At 36.2% G+C, this 22,460-nt stretch overlaps 1 protein-coding gene and 3 long non-coding RNA genes across 9 annotated transcripts in view; 2 read left to right on the top strand and 2 right to left on the bottom strand.

Annotated features, from left to right (window-relative positions):
• LOC127872723 (uncharacterized) overlaps window positions 1–22,460 on the top strand; it is a 228,067-nt gene that overhangs the window by 94,565 nt on the left and 111,042 nt on the right. The window lies entirely within an intron of this gene.
• Window positions 7,894–9,537, bottom strand: LOC127872743 (uncharacterized). Of its 2 annotated transcripts, none has more exons than XR_008045771.1 (3): window positions 9,245–9,537; window positions 8,274–8,433; window positions 7,894–7,972 (listed from the first exon to the last, which is right to left on the bottom strand). It is a non-coding gene; the product is annotated as an uncharacterized LOC127872743 (long non-coding RNA). The 2 variants fall into 2 exon arrangements; XR_008045770.1 differs by having other exon boundaries at window positions 8,839–9,537.
• Window positions 9,529–10,460, top strand: LOC127872768 (uncharacterized). The gene is made up of 2 exons (XR_008045778.1): window positions 9,529–9,722; window positions 10,262–10,460. It is a non-coding gene; the product is annotated as an uncharacterized LOC127872768 (long non-coding RNA).
• Window positions 21,144–22,460, bottom strand: part of LOC127872650 (density-regulated protein homolog) — a 34,446-nt gene continuing 33,129 nt past the window's right edge. The window contains exon 7 of the mRNA XM_052415987.1: window positions 21,144–21,267. Within this exon, the coding sequence (XP_052271947.1) occupies window positions 21,223–21,267 (45 nt within the window). The 3' untranslated portion in view covers window positions 21,144–21,222. The remainder of the gene's footprint in view (window positions 21,268–22,460) is intronic.

The raw sequence follows: 22,460 nt of genomic DNA on the forward strand, positions 1-22,460 counted from the left end.
ACGGTTTGTATCGTTTATCTATCGAGCACTGCTCATTCTGACGCTGGCGAAGTGGAGTGTAATGCTGAAACAATTGACCGAGCACAGAGCCATCATTACATTTTTCGATTTCCTTCCATTGTAAGAATTATGACATGCGATTCTTGGGGCGTTATAATTCAAACCATATTTTACCATGCCCTGCCAATTCCAGCCCCCCCCCCCCCCCCCGCCCGCACCTTTGGAAGCTGTGATTCAAATTTAACCCATTTATCCCTAGTGGACTCTCCCATCCTAAATTGGATCAATTTATTTCCAAAATTAGTGATGTCTAGTATATTTATTTCTTTATTTTGATTTTTTTTCATAAATTGTTTTAAACAAACAGCGCAGACCCTGATGAGACGCCGCATCATGCGGAGTCTCATCTGGGTCAACGCTGTTTGCCAAGGCCTTTTTGACGATGCTGGAACAGCATCGTCTAAGGTATGATAACCATAAAATAATTCTTCGCAATGGCGACCTATGTAAAAGACCGAGCCAGTCCGATTGAGATAACTCGATTTTTCTAATCGAAATACCTCGACCTCGTTGATTTTCATTGATAACATTCTCCTAGCAGAGTTGTCGTTCGTATTTCAACATTCAACAATGGCCGCCCCCATGAAAGTCTCGAGTCAAAACTTCTTACTGCATAAATTGGCTTGTTTCGCTATTTAGAAGCTGTCATTTATGAGATATGAATTATTTATTCACTAAATCTCCGCTAATGACAACACTGGATGGAATTCGAAGGATATATTCGATGTGAATGGATCACTTTCTACAACAATGGCTTCGCCCAAGAGACTTGAGAGACTTGATAACACTCGTGTCTACTTTCTTACAGCTTAAATCGGCTTGTTTCGCTATTTAGTAATGCAACAATAAATGGAATTCGAAGGATATATTCAATGTGAATGAAGCACTTTTTGGAGCTCGACAGATTGACAAGGCAAAACTGGCATACTGATTATACTGGTATTTTTAGTTATCAATTTAAGTCACATTTTGCTTTATAAATTTTGTTCGAGCATTTTGCGACTTATTGAATGGCTATGATACCCGATATCAACATGTCAATTGGGATTTGCATATCACCAAGCTGTCCTGAAATACAACATTGATTACAAACTCTTTACTCAAATTACTGGTTTGTATGAATTCTTTCTTCTTTCTATTAAAGTAGTTGATATCATTATAGTCCAAATAGTTAGACGTAATTTACCGTTTAGTTCATGTATATCGACCTCATATTTATAGGAGTAGATATTATGTTAAAGGGGCCTTTTCACAGATTTTGAAATGTTTTGAAGTTAGTCACTAAATGCTTTATATTGATAAATGTAAACATTGGATCTTAAAAGCTCCAGTTAAAAATCCAGAATAAAATTCTTTAAAAAAAGTAGTCCGCAGCAGGGCTCGAACCAGTGACTCCCTTAGTCCTGGAGTAAAAACGCATTAGCCTGTACGACTATTCTGCCAAGTATAAATGGTTGACGTATTTTATACCTAATATAAGCAAGCTTCGTAGTTTCACACAAACAACAACAACATAACTCTCCAAATTATTCAGTCGTTTCGCATTGCAACGCTTTATAAGTTTTAAATCGTTAAAAGATGCATATAATGGCTATATTAGACCATGGCAAATGTTCAGTAATACTGTTTCCTAAAAATAACATAACTAAAACGAAAATTTGCGAATCCGATACAACTTTTTAAATTTTTTGTCAATTTACATAAGCGTGAAAAGATCCCTTTAAAGTTAAAGTGATAGTATGAGCATTTTGCACTGTTGAATTGAGCTGAAAAGAATTAACAGATCAAAAGAGTTAGTTAAATTGTGGTTACTGATAAAATTTTTGCAACTCTTCTTGCTACCAGTAAAACTGTTGTTTATAAAAATATATTTTATATTCGATATTCTTACGTGAACCACCCAGTCCTGTAAGCGGAAATGATCCGTAAAACAAAATTGTGTCTTTGTGTCGTATGAACGAATCTGCACTAAAACTAATTTTAGGTTCAAAACGTACATGCATGATCAATTGTCAAATGAAAGTAAGGTCGATATTCAAATGCATTATTTTTCTCTTTCCGGGATATTATTTTAGTATGTTGATGCTGCATTAACATATAAGTGAATATAAAGTGAAAACACCAAAAAGAAACAACGGTTGCGATAGACACCTATTAACTGTTAGATGCCCAAAATATCACTTTAAATGAACTGTATCCCAGTAAAAGAGACATTAAGGCGATTGTGGCCAGTTTAGATCCAGTTCAGCCTGCAGTTGCTTGAAAGCTGTTTGCTTAAGAGCGGTTTTCTGACAATGACAAATAGTTTAATTGGACACTGATTAGACTGCCCTTTTCCTGTGACCTGGCTAATTAAATTCAGAAGCCTGGTAACAGTTTAACGTTAATGTTACCAATGTGTCATACCAGGGCCTGGATTTTGAAATCTAGGACATGCATGGTCAGAAGATGTCATTTAAGATTATACATTTTTTCAAACACATACAAATGCATACAAATATAAATAGTAAAATGAACTAAGTCAGAAGGCATTTGACTTCGGCTGGTGCCTTGGCACACCAGGTGTTTCGGTTGCAATAGTTTGATAGACTCACTACTTGGATATGTAGTTACATTATTTACAGTATATCAAACAGTATAATGTATTATTATGCCCCCTTCGAAGAAGAGAGGGTATATTGTTTTGCACATGTCGGTCCGTATGTCCGTCCACCAGATGGTTTCCGGATGATAACTCAAGAATGCTTATGCCTAGGATCATGAAACTTCATAGGTACATTGATAATGACTCGCAAATGACCCATATTGATTTTGAGGTCACTAGGTCAAAGAGCAAGTTCACGGTGATCCGAAATTAAAAAAATGGTTTCCTGATGATAACTCAAGAACGCTTATGCCTAGGATCATGAAACTTCATGTGTACATTAATCATGACTCGCAGATGACCACTATTGATTTTGAGGTCACTAGGTCAAAGGTCAAGGTGAGCCGAAATAGTAAAACGGTTTCCGGATGATAACTCAAGAACGCTTATGCCTAGGATCATGAAACTTCATAGGTTCATTGATCATGACTCGCAGATGAACCCTTTTGATTTTCAGGTCACTAGGTGAGAGGTCAAGGTCACGGTGACCCGAAATAGTAAAATGGTTTCCGGATGATAACTCAAGAACGCTTATGCCTAGGATCATGAAGCTTCATAGATACATTGATCATGACTCGCAGATGACCCCTTCTGAGGTCACTAGGTCAAGGTCACGGTGACCCGAAATAGTTAAATGGTTTCCGGATGATAACTCAAGAACGCTTATGCCTAGGATCATGAAACTTCATAGATACATTGATCATGACTCGCAGATGATCCATATTGAATTTCAGGTCACTAGGTCAAAGGTCAAGGTCACGGTGGCCCGAAATTGTAAAATGGTTTCCGGATTGTAACTCAACAACGTTTATGCCTAGGATCATGAAAATTCATAGGTACATTGATCATGACTCGCAGATGACCCCTAATGATGTTTAGGTCACTAGGTCAAAGGTCAAGGTCACAGTGACTCAACTTTGAAAAATGGTTTCCGGATGATAACTCAAGAATGCTTGCGCCTATGATCATGAAACTTCTTAGGTACATTGATCATGACTCGCAGATGACCCCTATTGACTTTCAGGTCACTAGGTAAAAGGTCATGGTTAAGGTGACTTGACACAGTAAAATGATTTCCGGATGATAACTTAAGAAAGCTTACGCCTAGGATCATGAAACTTCATAGGTACATTGATCATGACTCGCAGATGACCCCTGTTGATTTTCAGGTCACTAGGTCAAAGATCAAGGTCTCAGTGCCAAAAAACGTATTCACACAATGGCTGCCACCACAACTGACAGCCCATATGGGGGGGGGGGGCATGCGTGTTTTACAAACAGCCCTTGTTTCAAAAATGTTTTCATGTAGTATACTTATATTGATATTTACAAAATTGATGCATGTGAATGATAGTCTTTAATAAAATCATTTTAATGATACTTAAATCATGACAGTGAATTAATACTGATTATTATTTAATATATTTTGCTTGATTCAATCATGTACAGCTATATCAAATGAGATCATACTCTAACTTCGGTGATGAATATCAGTGAATTAAATTAAATCCAAAATATAAGTAACTCCTATATCTCTCCCGCAGCGCGCACACCTAAACATCCTGCCGTGTACCTATCCAGATCCAGATAAAAAGATATGATACATAATTCTGTATCATATTGTTCAGAGGGGATGATTTTACCTCTGTTGTATCAATGTATTGTTTTCCTTCTTTAATCAGTGTGTTTAAAGATATATAAACATAGCTCGAGGGTCTTTGCTTCAGGCAATGAATATTTCATATCATGATCTCTTTTTCTAATGGATATTTTAACTAGCTCCTACATTCAATACAGTCAAATATATGATAAGTAGTATCTGTACACATTGGTAGATTAAATTTGTACATCAAATATTATTTTTAATTGTTTTAAAAAGATATAGTTTAAATGTTCATACTAGATTAATTTAGAACCTTAGTAATGTCACGGAGATCTAGAGTCCATGGTCATGTGGTAATTAAACATTTTTAAATATAACCACTTTTATATGGAGTCCTGACCAGATCTCAAATGCATATCCCTTTTCTCTGTCACCCTGGTCATCTATCAAAATGGCAAATCATATGCAGAACCGTTCTTTATACACAATGGTTGAATGAAAAAATGGACATCCTTTTCACATGGAAATTTCACATTGACAGTCATGGAAAAAGAGCCTGCACAACACAAATCAAAAATACTTTTTATTTGTGGATAATCCCATATCTTGAAACTCTATGTGCATAAATATCTAGAATATAAGTCTCAATGATATCTTGGATCAGTTCGAAAATGGTTAAAATTGGTTGAAAAACATGGCTGCCAGGGGGTTGGGCATTTTTCCTTATATTGCTATAGTAAAACATTGCTAACACTCGAGAGGTCACATTTATTTTCCGATCTTCATGAATTTTGGTCACAATATTTGTCATAATAATATCTTGTTATCTCAGGTGAACGACTTTGGGCCTTAAATCAGGGGTTCCGCTGTCGATCGCCATTGGCGCCAAATGGCGCTAATTTTTTTTAAGTGGCTCCAATTTTTTTAAAGTGGCGAATTTCAAACAAGAAATATCTTTAAAAAAGATATACGGCGTAAATAGTTTAATGAATGAGATCAAGGATAGCGAATGTCTTTTTCTGTGCAGTTCTTAGCTGCATCACACGCAGTACGGGATGTTACGGGGAGTTTTCGCGGCTTATTTTACATTATAACATATTGCTGGTCATAAACCTATAGATACAAAACAGAAAACCAAAAGAAGAATGGAAGTGAAATTTAAACATATGAGTCAACCGGCCACACGAGAAGTATCCGTATTTATAGGCGCGTTCTTCGAACAAACCTGTTTTAGTGGTTTGTCGGGCATTGCTATTTGATTCGATTATTAACAGTATCAATTATCATCGTGCTAATGCTTAAAGTGATATTATGGGCATTTTGCACTGTTGAATTGAGCTGAAAAGAATTAACAGGTCAAAATAGTTAGTTAAAATGTGGTTATTGATTAATTATCTGCAACTCACCTTGCTACCAGTTGTTTATAAAAATATATTTTATATTCGATATTCTTACGTGACCCACCCAGTCCTGTAAGCTGAAATGATCCGTAAAACAATTTCGTGTCTTTGTGTCGTATGAACAAATCTGCACTAAAACTAAATTTAGGTTCAACTCGTAAACGCATGATCAGTTGTCAAACGAAAGTACGGTTGATATTCAAATGCATTATTTTTCTCTTTCTGGTATATTGTTTTAGTATGATGATGCTGCATTAATTAATATACGTGTATATGAAGTAGAAACATCAAAAATAATCAACGGTTGCGATAGACACCTATAAACTGTTACATGCTCATAATATCACTTTAGTACATTAAGCAATATGGACGAATAATTATTGTTAAATTTATCAACAATAATATTTATCATTGTATTGTTGAAAACACATTAAGAATCTATTATTTACATACCATAATTATATTGCTGAATATCTTCATTTAACATATTTCTGGTCTAAAGAAAATTCCAGGTCACCTAGTTCACGGATAGCGTCTTTATTATATAACGATTATTTTACTGGCCGCCAACTCCGGTGATGACCTGTATATAAACTCTGAATGTCCGCGAATTGACCCGATATACCTCGCGGGTTGAAATGCAATGCTTTAAAGTGAGGCCTCGCTTCCATTGCTCTTTATACTTTTACATGTTAACATGTTGACAGGAATAAGGAAGTAAGTACTAAATATGAGAACATAGCCTTTTAAGTATAAACGCTCTTGCGCTGGTAATACTCTGAAAATAAAAGGTGTACGCACAAACTGTATTGATGTCGAGAATTGAGTGTAAAACTGTTCTATCTATTAAGCCTTTTCATTCGAGATAAAATTGTTTCATACAGTAAAACAGTGTTACAAAGACGCGGATATGTTTCCAATGTTCTGGTGGTATACTCAAATCAGCCAATGGAATAAATGAAGTGTATTCATTCGTACCTAGCCGCGGGAAATTTTATTGGAATTTTATTGGACACTTACAAAGGTCAGGCTAAGGTGAAAAGCTGGCTTATGCAGCTTACGCCGAAAAATCGGTAAGATCCTATCCGAAAATGTACTGCGAGTCGAAAAGCACGCGACCGAGCATAAGCGGCCAGCGTTTGTCCGTTGAAAATATTGATTTACGACGATGTAAGCGACCTACAGTGTAGAGTGCACTGAAGGTTACGCATGCGCAATTAATTTCCTTCTATATTACATATAAAATAGTTGAAGTTCGATATCAATTTTTACCATGATCAAGCGCATACCCACTATATCATCATACATCATTGGAAAGATTAATGCATAATCTTTTGAAAAAAATGCATGTCATTAAATTCTATACGCGCAAACTCAAAATAATTACCTTAGAAAAGGCAAACCGGTTTTGACAGCTGTGCAGACAACCATTTTGGGCTCAAATAGTATGACCTACTTTCAAAGCCGGGAACCATCAACACAAAAAGTAGAGCACAAAAATGGCTTATTTTCTTATTGCTTACAAATATACCTTCATGTTGATACCAAAACCAACCATTTGCAATGTATTTTACAAATCCTAGGCAGCATGCACTCAACAATGTGTGCTAAGTATCAAACTGACTGCATGTAACCCTAAAAACAGGAGTTCCGGTTTGGGGTTATGTGACCTTTAAGAGAACCCAACCCCTTCAAATTTAAATTAAAGGCACTTTTCCCATAGGTATAATCTGTTTTGAGAAAGATCACAAAGTTCCGGTACAATGACACACAGATTTATTCATAAAAGTTGCCGTTGAAAGCGCCATGCGTAACAGCGTTTCGCGTCAAGAATTAAGGTAGAAAAGCCAAACTTGGTTACATCATACATGCAGCACTTAGACTCCATACAAGGCATGTCTTTCGGTTCTAATAGGCAAAGCTGATCTTACATATGGCTTAATAAGTGAAAAAAATCATCAATGGCAATATTTGTGCATCAAAGCAGGTTTTGAACATGATTCGAACAAACTTTTTTTTATTTTTTTTTGCACATTTTAGGTAAAATCCATGTAGAAGCAGCAATTCTGATGTCATTTGACCCAACAAAAGGGCTCACTTGCATGGAAAAACAACACACTTGACTTCATGACTAAAAAAAGTCATCGTCAGACATGAGCTTTAAGTCTTTTGTCACACCTGGACCTATAATTCCTCGGCTCGAGTTCCGTCTCGGGCAGGCTCCGGAAAGTGTCAGTCTGGCCCGGGTGCTCAATTCCGTGTAATCTGAGAAAACAAAAAGGTTTTTTGTGCGCATTTACTCATTACGGTGCCAACTAATGTAAGTTAGATACAATTAGAGTAAGCTTTCAATAGTCTTTCTTGCTTTATTTGCTACAAATGGTTAATTCACCACGCCGGCATCACATTGTCGGGCACACCGGCAAAGTTATCGCCACAAAATTTGGTTTCAGAGCTGCAGTCAATGTAAAACACCCAATTCTCCTAATTTTGGTGACAAAAGTGTGCCAGGATATCAACGAAATCATTTTACAAAAGATTTAATTGAAAATAACGGCGTACTAACCTGCAAAGACACCGATCCTCTCGACACGACTGTGCGAGTGTTGAGGGCCGTCTCCGAATCAGTCACGCTGTACAGTTTTTGATGGCCGGTCACTTCAGCCGGACTTGTAAACCAATTGGACGACAGTTCAGGCAGAGCTATAGACCCATTTCGACACCGCCTACAAATGCACACTTAGTTTTACGCATAATATTAAGGTCACTTAAATACAGATTCCCTGGTGTTTTTCATGCAGGGTCTATCGCAACAACATTCTTCCAGGAAAGAAAGCATAATATTATTATCATTTTTGTGTTTTCACCTGAATACTTGATATTACTTGAACTCAGCAAGATATCCAAACAGGTAAAATAAGGCAAAGTAGTGTTATTCTGAGTAGATCTGCCTGAATGGGCTGAAGGCGAAGGCAGATAGAAGTGTCGGTCCAAAATTGGCGGGCATTTTTAACAGTGAAAGGCTCAAAAAGTAAACAATAATAATAAATACAGATGAAATAGAGACATGCAATAGGTTCATTATTGAGATTGATGCAAATTAATGTCAAAATGGCACTGAAAAACAATACCGGGTGTTTAACTAGTCTTAGAATATGTCTCCGGAACAGGTTTCGGTGTGATTTTCCAGCATTTACCCCCCTTATGACCCTAAGTGCAACAGCCCAATTGCAAACAGCCCTAATTTGGGTCAAAATGACATCTGGCAGTTATGTTTTGCAATACAGAGAGTTTTTGATGTTCAAATGTCAAAATTCTGGCAGACGACTAACTTGGTCGGATGTGCTTAAAGGTTACGCATGCGCAATTAATTTCCTTCTATATTACATATAAAATAGTTGAAGTTCGATATCAATTTTTACCATGATCAAGCGCATACCCACTATATCATCATACATCATTGGAAAGATTAATGCATAATCTTTTGAAAAAAATGCATGTCATTAAATTCTATACGCGCAAACTCAAAATAATTACCTTAGAAAAGGCAAACCGGTTTTGACAGCTGTGCAGACAACCATTTTGGGCTCAAATAGTATGACCTACTTTCAAAGCCGGGAACCATCAACACAAAAAGTAGAGCACAAAAATGGCTTATTTTCTTATTGCTTACAAATATACCTTCATGTTGATACCAAAACCAACCATTTGCAATGTATTTTACAAATCCTAGGCAGCATGCACTCAACAATGTGTGCTAAGTATCAAACTGACTGCATGTAACCCTAAAAACAGGAGTTCCGGTTTGGGGTTATGTGACCTGAAATCACGGAAGCGTGAAAAGTGTTACAGTCGGTGTTTTTACTGCTGGTGTCAAGTTTTATGGGGGTTATTATCGGATTAACGGTTCTTTTATGATAAAGAACACTCAATTATGTAACACTTAGGACAAACTGGCACAAAAATCAATGATTATAACGATATATAAGACGGCTACTCTTTAATCAATACCATGGTAAGTATATTGTTATTTACACATTAGTTAAAGATTGTTAATATTTTTCACAGTTTATGTTGATGGCTTTCGTATATAAAGACACATATATGATTACATATTCACAAGCAATCATGGCGTTTCATGACTTCTTTAATCCTCGAAAGCGTGCTTTAGAAATTGAAACAAATGAAAGCAATGAAAATCCTTAAAAATTGCAAAAACATGATAATTCTGTAGCAAAGCGAAAATTCAATGATAGCTGGAAGTCAGAATTCCCTTTCATTTCATATGATGCAAACACAAAGTCAATGTTTTGTGCTACTGTGTTAAAAGCCTATTCGAAAATGCATTTACATCTGGTTGTAACGTTATGAAAAAGGAGTCCTTAACTAAGCATGTAAAAACAAAGGGTATGTTTGTGTGTGATAGCAAATTGTTTAGTTTAAAGTGCATATTCACATTGCTTCCCAGCTGTATTGTTTGTATTGAAATTTGATTATACAGTATGGAAATAATAAAAACAAAGTCTCATGGTAGTATTTATTTATTCTTTTCAGAACACCAGACTGCTGCTGAGGCGATGCAGCTTCGGAAGGATATGGCAGCTGCCAGCAAATCATCAATCTCAAAGAATGAGGCAGCAGTGAAGGCAGCGCTCGCCAATGTGCTGTTCCTGGCAAAGAAGATGGTTATATGTGATTGTTTATCATGTGCAAACCAATGTTTTTATGCATAAATAAAGCTTATTAAGACTTATGAAGTTACTTATTATTATTTATGTATTTACATACTTTTAAAAGTAATAATATAGTCAATGACATTGATATTGTAAGGTTTCTTAGACGATTGTCATAATTAATAAGGTCGGAATAACTGACAGTTTCGCGCCGCGAAAAAGTGGCGACAACTTTTTTTGGGCCAGTGGAACCCTCTTGTTTGTTCATCGTACCATTTGAAGAAAAGATATCATTGCAAAGATGTCTTTTACTTTTAGAATGTGTTATGCTGCATTTCTTATGTGGCTTGTTTGGGGTATATTGTTTAGCACGTGTCAGTCAATCCGTCAGTTGGTTTCCGGATGATAACTCAAGAACGCTTAGGCCTAGGACCATGAAACTTCATAGGTACATTGATCATGACTGGCAGATGAACCCTATCGATTTTCAGGTCACTAGACAAAAGGGTAAGGTCACAATGACTAGAATGCTTAGGCCTAGGATCATGAAACTGCATAGGTACATTGATCATGACTGGCATAATACCCCTATTGATGTTCAGGTCATTAGGTCAAAGGTCAAGGTCACAGTGCGTCAAACCAGTTTAATGATTTCCCGATGATAACTCAAGAATGCTTACGTCTAGGATCATGAAACTTCATAGGTACATTGATCATGACTTGCAGATTACCCCATAATGATGTTTAGGTCACTAGGTCAAATGTCAAGGTCAAAGTGACTCAAAACAGTAAAATAGTATCCGGATGATAACTCAAAAATGCTTACGCCTAGGACCATTAAACTTCATAGGTACATTGATAATGACTGGTATATAACCCTTATTGATTTTCAAATCACTTGGTCAAAGGTCAAGGTCACAGTGACTCATAACAGTAAAAAGGTTTCCTGATGATAACTCAAGAATAGTAAGGCCTAGGATCATGAAACTTCATAGGTAAATTGATCATGACTGGCAGATGATCCCTATTGATTTTCAGATCACTAGATCAAAGGTCAAGGTCACAGTGACAAATAATGTATTAAAATAAAGGCTTCCACTACAACTGACAGCCCATATGGGGGGCATGCATGTTTTACAAACAGCCCTTGTTTGTCTTATGTAGGTAAATGTTCATCTCGGTCAATTCTAGGTTAAGTATGAAAGTAGGTCATATGTGGTCCAAACTAGGTCAACAAACCAAATCACAGAAAAGGTTAGTGAACACTCCAGAGGTCACATTTTCTTCCAGATCTTCATGAAAATTGGACAGAATGTTATCTCGAGGAAATAAAGTTTCAGTTTGAAAGTTGGTAGTTTGTCAAAAACTGGGTCATTAGGTCAAACTATAGAAAACTTCCTTTCCCTTTCTACAGGTCACATTATCTTCCTGATGTTCATGAAAATTGCTGACAATGTCCATCTTAATTAAATCAAAAGCTGAATTTGCAAGTGGGTCATGTGCAGACTAAGGGTCAAATGACATCAGAAATGCTGCTTCTACATGGATTTTACCAAAAATGTGCCAAAAAAAAAAAAAAAAAGTTTGTTCGAATCCGGTTCAAAACCTGCTTTGATGCACAAATATTGGCATTAATGATTTTTGTCACTTATAAAGTCATATGTTATATCAGCTTTGCATATTAGAATCCAAAGTGATGCCTTGTATGGAGTCTAAGTGCTGCATGTATGATGTAACCAAGTTTGGCTTTTCTACCTTAATTCTTGACGCGAAACGCTGTTACGCATGGTGCTTTCAATGGCAACTTTTATGAATAAATCTGTGTGTCATTGTACCGGAACTTTGTGATCTTTCTCAAAACAGATTATACCTGTGGGAAAAGTGCCTTGAATTCAAGGGTTAAAGAATTAAAGGCGTTGGGTTCTCTTAAAGGTCACATAACCCCAAACCGGAACTCCTGTTTGCAGGGTTACATGCAATCAGTTTGATACTTAGCACACATTGTTCAGTGCATGCTACATAGGATTTGTAAAATACATTGCAAATGGAATGTTTTTGTATCAATTTGAAGGTATATTTGTAAGCAATAAGAAAAAAAGCCATTTTTGTGCTCTACTTTTTCTGATAATGGTTCCCGGCTATGAAAGTGGGTCATACTATTCAGGGCCGTACCCAGGAAATGTTGACTGGGTGGCCCAAACAGGGAGTGTGCGGGAGGGGTTGCCCCTCCCGAATAGGTTTTTTTATTAGGCACTGTTTAAGGTTAATTTGAATGCATATAGAAACATATGTTGTGTTATAATTTTATGGATATATAACAAGTAAATCAGCACCTTTCTGAAGTCTAAAGCTTTAACCATTACGGGCCGTCCATAAAGTATGTCACGCTCCAGGTGGGGGAGGGTGAGTAAGAAAGTTACAGTTTGTCACATGGGGGAGGGGAGTCGGGCCATGGGTGATGTCACACATTTATTTAAAAAATTGTATAATTTATTTATTATTTCTTAAGTAGAATTTAAAAATAATTTTCAAAAATTTGTGAAACACTTGAATTAGTTTTATGTGAAAATAAGACGAATTGCGTATCTCCTGATTCTGTTGTTCGAATGTTTAATAGGCAACTTGGCTGGGCCGGCTTATTCAATAGGCACAACCTCCACACAGATTTCAATGACGAAATAATTGGACTGTTCCATTTTAGTTAGTAAAGGGTTGAAAGAAAATCTAAATTATAATTTCGTTTTTATTAGAGGTTAACTAGTTGATAAATATTCATACTGCTCATCGTAACAACCCTACAGTTATACAAGCCTGTAATGTAAACGTTCTTTTACCGGTAAGTGAAATTTTAATACGGTTAAATAGTGAATTGAGTTTTAGGTTAAATTTAAATTAACTATTAATTTAAAAAAAATGTTCGAAAGTGTGAGTTTGTGACGTACTTTAGGGAAGGGGGCCCACGATTTTGTAACAGTTTGTGACATGCCGGGGTAAAAAGGGTAAAAAAAGCGTGACATGCTTTATCAACGACCCCTTGGAGTGAAATTCACACACATGTTTAAAGCTTTAGATTTCAAAAATGTGTTACACTTTATAAAGAAGTAAAAGCAACCTTTGAAACTGAAAAACCTTTATTATGAAATGTAACATAAAGTATGACTGTAGAGGAGGTTTGATTTCAAAGAGAAAATACTACTATGGTTATATGTCAGTAACTACAAGACAAGTTTTCACAGAAATGTTTAATAAGCTATGACTCTAGAGGAGGTTTGAATTCAAAAGAGATAACACTATTATCGTTCAGACCTACGACCTTCTGTATCAGTTCCATCCATTCGCTGTTTCTCTTTCCTTGTCCAATCAAAAGACGTGTTACACCCACCATTAAAAGATGGGGCATTGATCACACTGGGTAATTGAAAGATCAGGGATGTGTGTACAAGGTGATTAGAAACCAATGCCTAGGGGCTTATCTCCACTGGCGAGTAAATTAGCGCTAATCCCCTTGTGTATCAGGGGCAGTAAAACACATCTGCACATTTGTATTGCAGGAAAGTGTACTGTGGGCCCTATAATGTGAGAAAATTTGCAGTAGGCCCATCATTAAAAACTCATAACTCGACAGCCAGCTGGGGGGGCCACGGCCCCTGGGCCCAGTGCCTGGGTACGGGCCTGCTATTTGAGCCAAAAATGGTCGACTGCACAGCTGTCAAAACCGGTGTGCCTATTATAAGGTGAATATTTTGAGTTACAACACATAGAATTTAATGACATTCATTTGTTAAAAAGATTATGCATTTATCAATACAATGATGTATGATGATATAGTGGGTCATTGCTTGATCATGGTAAAAATTGATATCGAACTTGAACTATTTTATATGTAATATAGAAGGAAATTAATTGCGCATGCGTAACCTATCATCAGAAATGACCGAATGGTTAAGGTTACATTACACTAAATCATTTTGTATCCCTCCGTGGTCCATTCGAAAGAATTGGCGTTCATATCCGCGGATATGAATTGAGAGTTACTGAAATTAAAAATGCCAATTAAAACGCTTTAAAATTAGTTCGATCGTAACATAACACATAAGCGACGTGTATTTTTGTCCCAAAATGATTTTCATACCAAAAAATAAAGGAAAATCTATTTAATAAGCCGTTATTTGTTCATATCCGTACTTTCCATTCATATCCGCGGATATGAGTCATATACGTATTTTAGTCATACCCAGTACTAATGACACTGATGGTTTAATGTTAGGGCAATTACGTTTTATAGTGGCATACAGACATTAACTTTAATTGGCAGAAGAGAAAGACAGGTTATCGGTTGTTTTTACAACCTGTGTCGAATTCGAACGCTCACTAATGTTCTTTGATTGCATGCTATAATGAAGAAAAGGTCATCCTTAGTTAAGAGAGGTCATGAACTTGAAATGGAAAGGTATTATTGATTTATTATTCTAATGGTTAGAATTTTGTTCATTGATATTTACATGTAACAACTCACACTTTCGCCCACTGCTTGTTTCCTCTTGTGAAATCGGAATCGTTCCACAATTATTAACGGTTTCGGGCACAAATGAGTTTGTAAAAGCTGACAAAGTTCCTCATACGATTTCTCGGACGGCTTTGCTGGTACGGTAAGGTTCCTTAACAACCCGTACGTCTTTTCACCGAGGAGTGTTAAAAGTCCTGCCACTTTTCGTTCATTATCGATGTCATTGACCATAAAGTACTGTTCAAGTCGTTTCTGGTAGGAAGTCCATGTTTCGACATTGCTGTCATATGCGTTAATGTTCCCAATCAGGCCCGTTGCCATTTTGTGTTTATATCCAGAATTTCACGCACAATCTTATTAAACGGATAAAATTCTCGAAATATAATCCACAATTATTTTATCCTCGTCGCCAGTTTGCTGTGTTTGGGTAAACAAACGAAGTGAAACGCATATAATTTCAGTGGCTACTCTATTATCATTTAACGATAGAAGCAATCAAAGCCTTACAACTAACTAACCAGATCAGAGGTCAACATGCAGTTATGAAGAACATGGGGCGGAGCGTTGCTAAGCTTCATTTACAAGTAGGCGTGGTATTTCGGAATTTGCGCAGTAAACTTGATTTGATGATACCCGACACACAGACACGAGTCACTAATGGTCAAATGCAATTGTCAATGGCTGACAATAGAAAAGTTCGCGAATTCGAATTAGGCCAACGTTTGTGGACTTAAAGATGCAGGAACACAGCGAAGATTATTGTCAATCGCTGATTTGACACTGCAAAATGACATAAAAATAGCGCTTGCCATGGAAGCTGCACATAAGGACGCCGCCGAGTTACAGTTATCGGCAATCGCCGATGTGCCTGTCAATCGAGTTGGACATTCAACAAAACCCAAGAAATTAAAGCATCACAAACATGCCAAAGAGAGCACCAAGTGCATCCATTGTGGGAAAACTAACCACCCCTCCGATAAATGCAATTTAATACCCTTCACCTGTCCTATACCGTCACTAAACACGTCTTTATGTTTGTCAAGTATAGAATTTAGACGTACCTTCAGGCCTTCCGTTGTCACAGAGTTCACGTTAAAAAGTGTGTCCCAGTCCAGTTTGATGTGACTCAGCCAGTCCCTTCCGAACATTGCAGGCCCATCACCTTTTACGACGCAAAGTCGCATTGATCGCGATTGTCCATTATAACTGACATGTACCATAACTGTCCCTTGTTGCTCTATGACATCGCCTGAATATGTCAGTATTGAAAAAGCAGGATCGAGCTTCATATTTCCGAATCGTTTTCGGAAATCCTTGTTTGATATGAAAATAACTGCTGATCCTGTATCAAGCTCCATGGGTACCTCGACATCGTTAATCTTCGGCTTAACGATGAATTTCCCGTTGTCTCCTTTGTTCACAGTGTTGATCACTGAAACGTTTTCCTCCATACACTGCACCAACTTAAGCTTCCTACATATTGCCTTTATATGTCCCTTTGCTTTACAGTGATGACAAACTGCATCTTTCAGTCAAAGATGTGTTCTAATGATAGGCCAGCTCACTTCGAACATGATTAAATTTCGTTGAAAAACATGGCTGCCAGGGGAGCAGCAGTTTTCCTTATGTGACTATATTCAAACCATGTTTACACTCTAGTTGTAATGAGGATGTTGGTGCACAATGAAGATGATTATAATGATTTGACCTTTCATTCATTTATCCTACTCTCTCAAAAACTCATGCATACCTGTGCTTGCATTATTGCAGTACACTAGTGTTGATTGATGCCGTTTTAAACAGCCATTTGATGATTGTGTAACACTCTCTGGAAATTGACCCCAATTGACTGGGCACTCTCATCAAAGACCTTTGTCTTGATGTCAGATTGACACTATTCATCAGATAGATTAAAACTTAAAACATTTAGGCCTACCCATCGCAGTCAGTCAGTAGTGTGTGTGTGTGTGTGTGTGTGTGTGTGTGTGTGTGTGTGTGTGTGTGTGTGTGTGTGTGTGTGTGTGTGTGTGTGTGTGCGTGTGCGTGTGCGTGTGTGTGTGTGTGTGTGTGTGTGTGTGTGCGTGTGTGTGTGTGTGTGTGTGATAATCAAATCAATTGCATCAAAAATATCATCACAGGCGAGTCTGAAAATTGTTCATGTCATTAAAAAACACTATGTAAAAAACAAACAATTTGGTAGTAAAAGAAAACAATTTATCACATCTTTTAAGAAGCACAAAAACTGTTTGGTTAAAAACAAAAGTTGTTTTGGCAGTTATTTTTGCAAAAATAATGTGTTTATGCCACATATTTTTGTGCATTTGAATTACAAATAGTTTCACAGCTTTTTGATATGATCAATTTTCCAATGTTTTGTGTGTGTTTTCATCTACATTCGCACACATTTGTAACTATGAGAAAGATCAAGTGATGTTTTGTACCTTACAAGAAGGTCAATGTTGACTTTCTAGTACATATTCTCATACTCATTTACTTCTTTACAACCAACTTTGATATATGATAACAATTCAACATATTGTATTAAATAATGCAAAAACTATTTCACTCAATCTATTAAAGAAAAACAGTTTTTTTTGGTATCTAAAGCTTATCTTGCAAAAATAGGTTTAACTAGTCATCCCCTATAACATCCAAAGATGTTGAGATGCTAATCTCATGAACTCAAATGGGCAACAATTTGTGGAAAAACGTACCCGTACTTCCATTTTCTTTTCTGATGCTCACTATTAAATTAATGTCCTTATATTACTTTAATACATAATATAACTTTGTCGCAAATGTCAAAATAACAAATGTCTATTTTAAAAAACATAAACACACACACAACTAATTATAACGCATATATGTGCCGAAACAACAAACCCTTTCTTTTCACAACACAATGTTGACAACCTTTGCTTAACATTAATACTACTCAAGTGAGCAACCCAGGGTCACCATGGCCCACTTGTTTGGTAGTTGCTTTGAATTAAAAATCAAAAAGGAATTTCCGATACAAATATTTTTCAGATTCTTAAATACTTGTTCCATCACCAATTAAAAAGAAATACTCTAGCAAATGGAGTATTTATTGAAAATAAGTGTTGCTTTTTTTGTGTGTACAGGTTTGCATTCTTACAAAAAGAATATACAAATATTGCATACTGTCTATACATTTTCTACACATTCTTTTATTTTTGTATCCTTTTGTACCAACTAGTTTATATTTTTATATTTTTTTACTACTGATTGCAAGTAGTATCAACCCAATGTAACGTATGCTATAAACTTTTTACTTAATATTAAGTTGTCCTGGATATAAAATAAACAATAAAATAAACATGTGATGTCTGAAAATTTTGCAAACTTTCAATGCCAGTTTCTATCTGTAAATGTGTGCCCTATTTAAATTACAATGATGTGCCATCAATTTCCATACATATGAGATCAAGTCCCACTTTATCTTATTCAGACTATGCATGTAAATACCTTCAACTTCCTACAGAATACATATATAAGCAACTTTGCTGTTGCCTTAGTCTTAATTTTATGTCAACAAACATTCCTTCTAGTATTTGTTAATTGAATTGCTGTGTTTGGGTTTATGCTAATGAGAAAAGCTGTGTTTGTTGTGCAAAGAAAATAGGGTAGATAGGTTGCCGCAACTTTGTTTGGTAACATTTTACAAAACACAACTTATTTTCCAATAAGCTCCTTTTGCAGTTGCAAGGTCGTATTGCTTGGCATCGGTTGGTCAGTCTATAGACCATAAGTTTCAATTCAGTATTGAGTAAATGCTTTGACTGACAATAATGCAAGTAGGTTTGATTGTTACTTTGAAAGAAAGGAAGACGATTTTTAGGTCAAAATTCAAGGTCAGAGACATTGTATAAAACAATAAGTGTTGACACTTTATTTTGAGAATGCTTTGACCTACAATCATGCACACTGGAATAGTGTTTACTTTTTGGAAGGAAATTAACTTTTTAATAAAACCAAGTAAAAGGCCTCATGAGCTTGTTTAAAGAATTTTTTTCTGCATGACATTTTGAGTACACTTTAACCTTATGATCATCTAATTTGGGGTGTTCGTTACTAAGAATAGAAATTGGCCTTTTGATTTTAAGGTCAACAGGTCAAGGTCAAAGGGGCTTTTAATAATGTTTCTGCAAAAAATCTTGAGAACACTATCAGCAATAAATTTAAAATGGAATATATATGCAAATAAAGTTTGAGGTCAAAGGTTGAGGTCTCAAGGGCTTGTATCATGAAATGTGTTTCCGCAAAATGTCCAAATAATGCTTTGACCAATGATCATCTATATTTTTTCTTTTGTATGTTAATTTAGAAGTTTTAATATTTTTCAATCATATTACAGTGGTCGGTTAAACAATTCACACCTTTTCCTATGTTAGCTGGTTCACAAGTACTAGATGACAACCCAACAATTATGCTGTAAACTGACAACAGCCCCTCTTGAATCAGAGCTAGGGGTAGAATGGTCATAGAAAGGATTTGGGCCGCTTTCTGAGAAAACTGGGCTTAATGCATGTGCAGAAAGTGTCGTCCCAGATTAGCCTGTGCAGTCCGCAAAGGCTAATCAGGGACACCACTTTCCACTTTTACTTTTTTAGTTTCAAGGAAGTCCCTCCTTAACGAAAATTAAGTTTAGGCAGAATGTGAAGTCCCTGATTAACCTGTGCGGATTGCACTGGCTTATCTGGGACGACACTTTACCCACATGCATTATGCCCAATTTTATCAAAACACGACACATTTATGTTCGATGCTTGGATGGTAAGATAGCTATACATTTTTAGGTTAACAGGTTAAAGACCAAGCTCACATGAGGTAAACATGACAAGGATTGTTTGTAAAACATGCATGCCCCCCATATGGGCTGTCAGTTGTAGTGGCAGCCATTGTGTGAATACGGTATTTGTCACTGTGACCTTTGACCTTGTGACCTCAAAATCAATAGGGATCATCTGCCAGTGATGATCATTGTACCTATGAAGTTTCATGATCCTAGGCCTAATTATTCTTGAGTTATCATCAGGAAACCATTTTACTGTTTTGGGTCACTGTGATCTTGACCTTTGAGCTAGTGACCTGAAAATTAATAGGGGTCATCTGCCAGTCATGATCAATGTACCTATGAAGTTTCATGATCCTAGGCGTAAGCATTCTTGAGTTATCATCCAGAAACCATTTTACTATTTTGAGTCACTGTGACCTTGACCTTTGACCTAGTGACCTGAAAATCAATAGGGGTCATCTGCCAGTCATGACCAATGTACCTATGAAGTTTCATGATCCTAGGCCTAAGCGTTTTGAGTTATCATCCGGAAACCATCTGGTGGACGGACGGACCCACCGACCTACCGACATTAGCAAAACAATATACCCCCTCTTCTTCGAAGGGGGGCATAAAAATCGTTTCCAAACAATATCTAGAGAATTTTTGGGAACCAGATCCATATTACCCATATGGCAGAGAAGGCAACTGTCTATGGGACCCACAATTTAAGGGTCCCCATGAGACCATGAAAAAGTATATAATTGTTCTTACTTACTAAGCCATACCTAATGACTTAACATGAGGGCATTTTAGCAACATTTTATATCTATAAAAGAGCATTGTCACATTTTATGTCTTGCCAGCTTTGGCAATGATAGGCTAATTTAAACGAGTGAAATCGACTGGGCACTGGCATTCTAAAAGGCACTTGGCCAACTTGGGGCCGGAAAAGTTTGGGCCTCCATAACGCTTACCGTAATCCGGCACTGTTCAAAACACATAAATAAGTATATACCTCATTAGTTTTGATGAAGTATGGACCCTTATTAACTGCATTAATATACAAGAGCACCGCATAACTGGTGCCACGCTCGGCTGCGAAAGCTTGTCCGATTTTTTTTCAGGTCACAGTGACCTTGACCTTTGACCTAAAATGACCAAAACGGGGTGTGGCGTGTAGAACTCATCAAGGTGCATCTACATATGAAGTCTCAAAGTTGTAGGTGGAAGCACTTTGATGTTAGAGGAAAATTTCAAGGTTTTAGCACAGCGGACAACGAGCTGGCTATGACAATACCTCGGGTTTTCTGCGAAAACAGCCGAGCTTAACATTAATTAAGCAGATATGATGAAATGTAGCCAAAATTATTGAAATACCAAAAATATGGGTCGGCACAAAAACTATGGTTTGCACAGGTTAGTGGAAACAAACCAAAAAACATAAGAAGAATATCCTTACAGTTTTCCATTAAATAATTTTATTTTAATTTACTAGTATTTAAAATTAAACAACAAAGTCTTTTATGACTTTTCATCATTTCTTGATTTCCCCAACATCGTCAATATCATCTTCACTTATCTGAAAACACAAAACAAGCATAAATACCTGTTCATAATTATAATATAAGAGTATTAAATACAAGATGTTAATTGCCAATCATTCAATTCTTAAATATTCTTTGCAGGGGTGGGGAATTTCTACGTCGGACTTAAGTCGTAAATTAGTATTTATATTAAGTGTTATTGTGATGACTAATTGACAAAAGGCTCGCACAAAGCATGCTACATGTTCATCATGTTTATGTCATACATGAGAAAGGCGCAGTTTGCAATACTTGCTTGTCTTCACAACTTATGGAGCTATGAATCTTTCCACATTTCATAGCTGGTGGCAATTTTTTATGCTTAAAAGATTATTTTTTTTAAAGTTCAATTATATGTGAGTCAATTCTACCATTATTGATATGCTCGCTTATTTACAGGAATAAACTCACTGTGCAAAACTGTTTTTGTTTTTATCCAAATTTTTCAAAGTTAATAAATGATGTTCCTTATATTCAACAATTAGTGTAAGAAAAATGATCTGTTTTAAATTTAATTACATGCAATAACATGAGAAAAGACAAGCAGATAACTTTATATTTAGGTAGCCTCTTACAAATAAGACATAAAACAATATACTTCTTGTTATATTTCACCCATTTATCTAACACAGATAATCCTTGGTACATCCATTGAACTTGATAATGGCACTGCTTATTTAGTAATTTTATCTGGGACCGAATCTGATGAAGGATTCAGTTTGAACATATTTACTGATTTAACAATAACAAACCAACACTAAACAAAGTTTATTTCTCAGCAGCCTATATTTACCTGTATTTATATAAAGCTGGTACTTATTTGTATCAATCTCAATAACATATGATGATAAACCTTGGTATAGTCATTTCAGAATTTCAAAGCTATCAATACTAAAGTCAACCTTTTTAAATTTTATTAAATGCTTTACAATATTATTTATAAATTTCTTTTCATTTATGGGCAGAAAAATCTAAAATTGCTCAGTTAGTCACTATAGTATTTGAACCTCAACGGGGGAACATTTGATGTATGCAGATGAAGTAAAACTTTAAACATTTGAATTATGTTCAGTCATTTTTTATTTTTGTTGCATTACAAATATTGGCATTATCAGATCTATAAACTGTTTAATACAATCATTGTAGATAAATTAACAAATATAAATAAATCCGTCCATGGTTAAACCTA

The sequence above is a fragment of the Dreissena polymorpha genome, chromosome 1 (genome assembly GCF_020536995.1).
Source record: "Dreissena polymorpha isolate Duluth1 chromosome 1, UMN_Dpol_1.0, whole genome shotgun sequence".
NCBI classification, from domain to species: domain Eukaryota; kingdom Metazoa; phylum Mollusca; class Bivalvia; order Myida; family Dreissenidae; genus Dreissena; species Dreissena polymorpha.